General features: G+C 35.7%; 1 protein-coding gene across 1 annotated transcript; it reads left to right on the forward strand.

The window, feature by feature from the left end:
- Positions 1-705: 705 nt before the first annotated feature.
- Positions 706-1,179, forward strand: LOC126749511 (early growth response protein 1-like). Its single transcript, XM_050459209.1, has 2 exons — positions 706-925; positions 980-1,179. The coding sequence occupies exons 1-2, from the start codon at positions 813-815 to the stop codon at positions 1,128-1,130; spliced, it is 264 nt and encodes an 87-aa protein (XP_050315166.1). The 5' UTR covers positions 706-812; the 3' UTR covers positions 1,131-1,179.
- The last annotated feature ends 400 nt before the right edge of the window (positions 1,180-1,579 follow it).

The following is a 1,579-nucleotide window of genomic DNA, read 5'->3' on the forward strand; positions in this document are numbered from 1 at the left end:
AGTGAGCAAGAAATCGGACAAGTATATCCATAACACACTCAAAATCTATTAATGAATATCCTTAACGTGTCAGTTTGGCTTCCAAAATAACGTTCAGCAGCTAAGGTTTTCTTGTGATCTGTCTAAAGCCTTTGACTACATTCACCATGAAGTTCTTGAAGATGCCAAATGTGTGTGTACAAAAAACTGAATTTACTTTAAAATCCTATTAAGCTTCTTTGACTTGAGTTAAATGATCTTCCAAGGTAAATGCTTGCTGTGACAAGAGCTTTTGTGTTTCAGATATGAGGACCTCATACAGGACGTTTTTTACTTTTCCTAATAAAATGGATAATTGCATAGTTTCTACTTGCTACAGCATTAAAAAAAAGTAGGTGGAAATAAACAAAGTATCGCTTTGACCAATTTTAAGACTATTTTGATGAAAATCAATCACATTTGAAGAACTACTGTAAATTGTCACTGATTTAGAGTAAGAAAATGCTTTATGTTTCATTAAATGGCAAAAAAGTGCCGAATTCAATGACGGAATGGCACACGTGTCATTTGACTTAAATTACGTTTAACTAATAATTCTTGTCTTGTGTGTTGTTTAAGTCGAAAGAATGCTCCAACTAGTTAACATCTCTTTGGCATCCTGTAATACGTTGTTCGAGATATCGAAACACCACTTCTAATAACAATTAATTGCTCTACATTTTACTAATGAACTGCGTTAAATTTAAGGACAGTTGACGGTCCATTTACGCAGTCACACGGGTGAAAAACCGTTCAAATGCGACACGTGTCAAAAGGCATTCGCCACCAGAACTATGGTGAAAAAACACCAAAGAACCCATACGGGAGAGAAACCTTATTGTTGCGACGTTTGTCACAAAAAGTTCACTCAGAGGTCCTCTCTGAAGACCCACACTAATTTGCACAAGTACGCCTGATTTAATGTTTAACGTCAAATATGTTATTGTTTATTTATATTTAGGACGGAAGTAGAAGTGTCTAAAAAGCGTAAACTGCAAAAGGCCAAAGCCACCGTGAAAATCGAAGTGACGAACAGCGATAAGTCGGACGTTAAAACGGAGTTTACGGTCATACTGCCCGCGCCTATTCCTCTATTGACCGACGTAGAGTAACGCTCAACCGTAAGTACGAATAATTAACTTGAATTTCATGGTTGTATTGGGTAGAATAGATTTTCAGCAATCAAATGAAGTTTATTTCATGCGGGTAACTTTAGTAGATCAAAAGTTATTTGCCAAAAACTTGGAGAGTGACTCTACCGACGTGAAGCAAAATTCAAACACAGATTTAAGTACATTTTACATTAAGATTTATTAAAGAAAACGTATGAAGTGGAACCTTATTTATCCAAGTTTTCAGAAATCAAGTCCAAGAAAAAAGACAGTTTCAGGTAACTGGAGTCATAACTTCGCTTCCACTGCTCAGATCGGCTTCATTTTTGTTTTAAAAGTTTCTTTGGACTGTTCTTAAGCTTCCATTGACAAAATCATGAAAATCCATGCAGTGTAACTTTATTTATCGAAGTTTTCGGAAATCGAGTCCAAGAAAAAAGACAGTTTCA

The sequence above is a fragment of the Anthonomus grandis genome, unplaced genomic scaffold, assembly GCF_022605725.1.
Source record: "Anthonomus grandis grandis unplaced genomic scaffold, icAntGran1.3 ctg00000184.1___fragment_2___debris, whole genome shotgun sequence".
Taxonomy (NCBI): domain Eukaryota; kingdom Metazoa; phylum Arthropoda; class Insecta; order Coleoptera; family Curculionidae; genus Anthonomus; species Anthonomus grandis.

Bases quoted from the DNA above. Each gene is read 5' to 3' on its own strand.
- LOC126749511 (XM_050459209.1), top strand. From the start codon at position 813: ATGGTGAAAAAACACCAAAGAACCCATACGGGAGAGAAACCTTATTGT. The intron at 926-979 runs GTACGCCTGATT...ATTTATATTTAG, and splicing joins ACCCACACTAATTTGCACAA to GACGGAAGTAGAAGTGTCTA.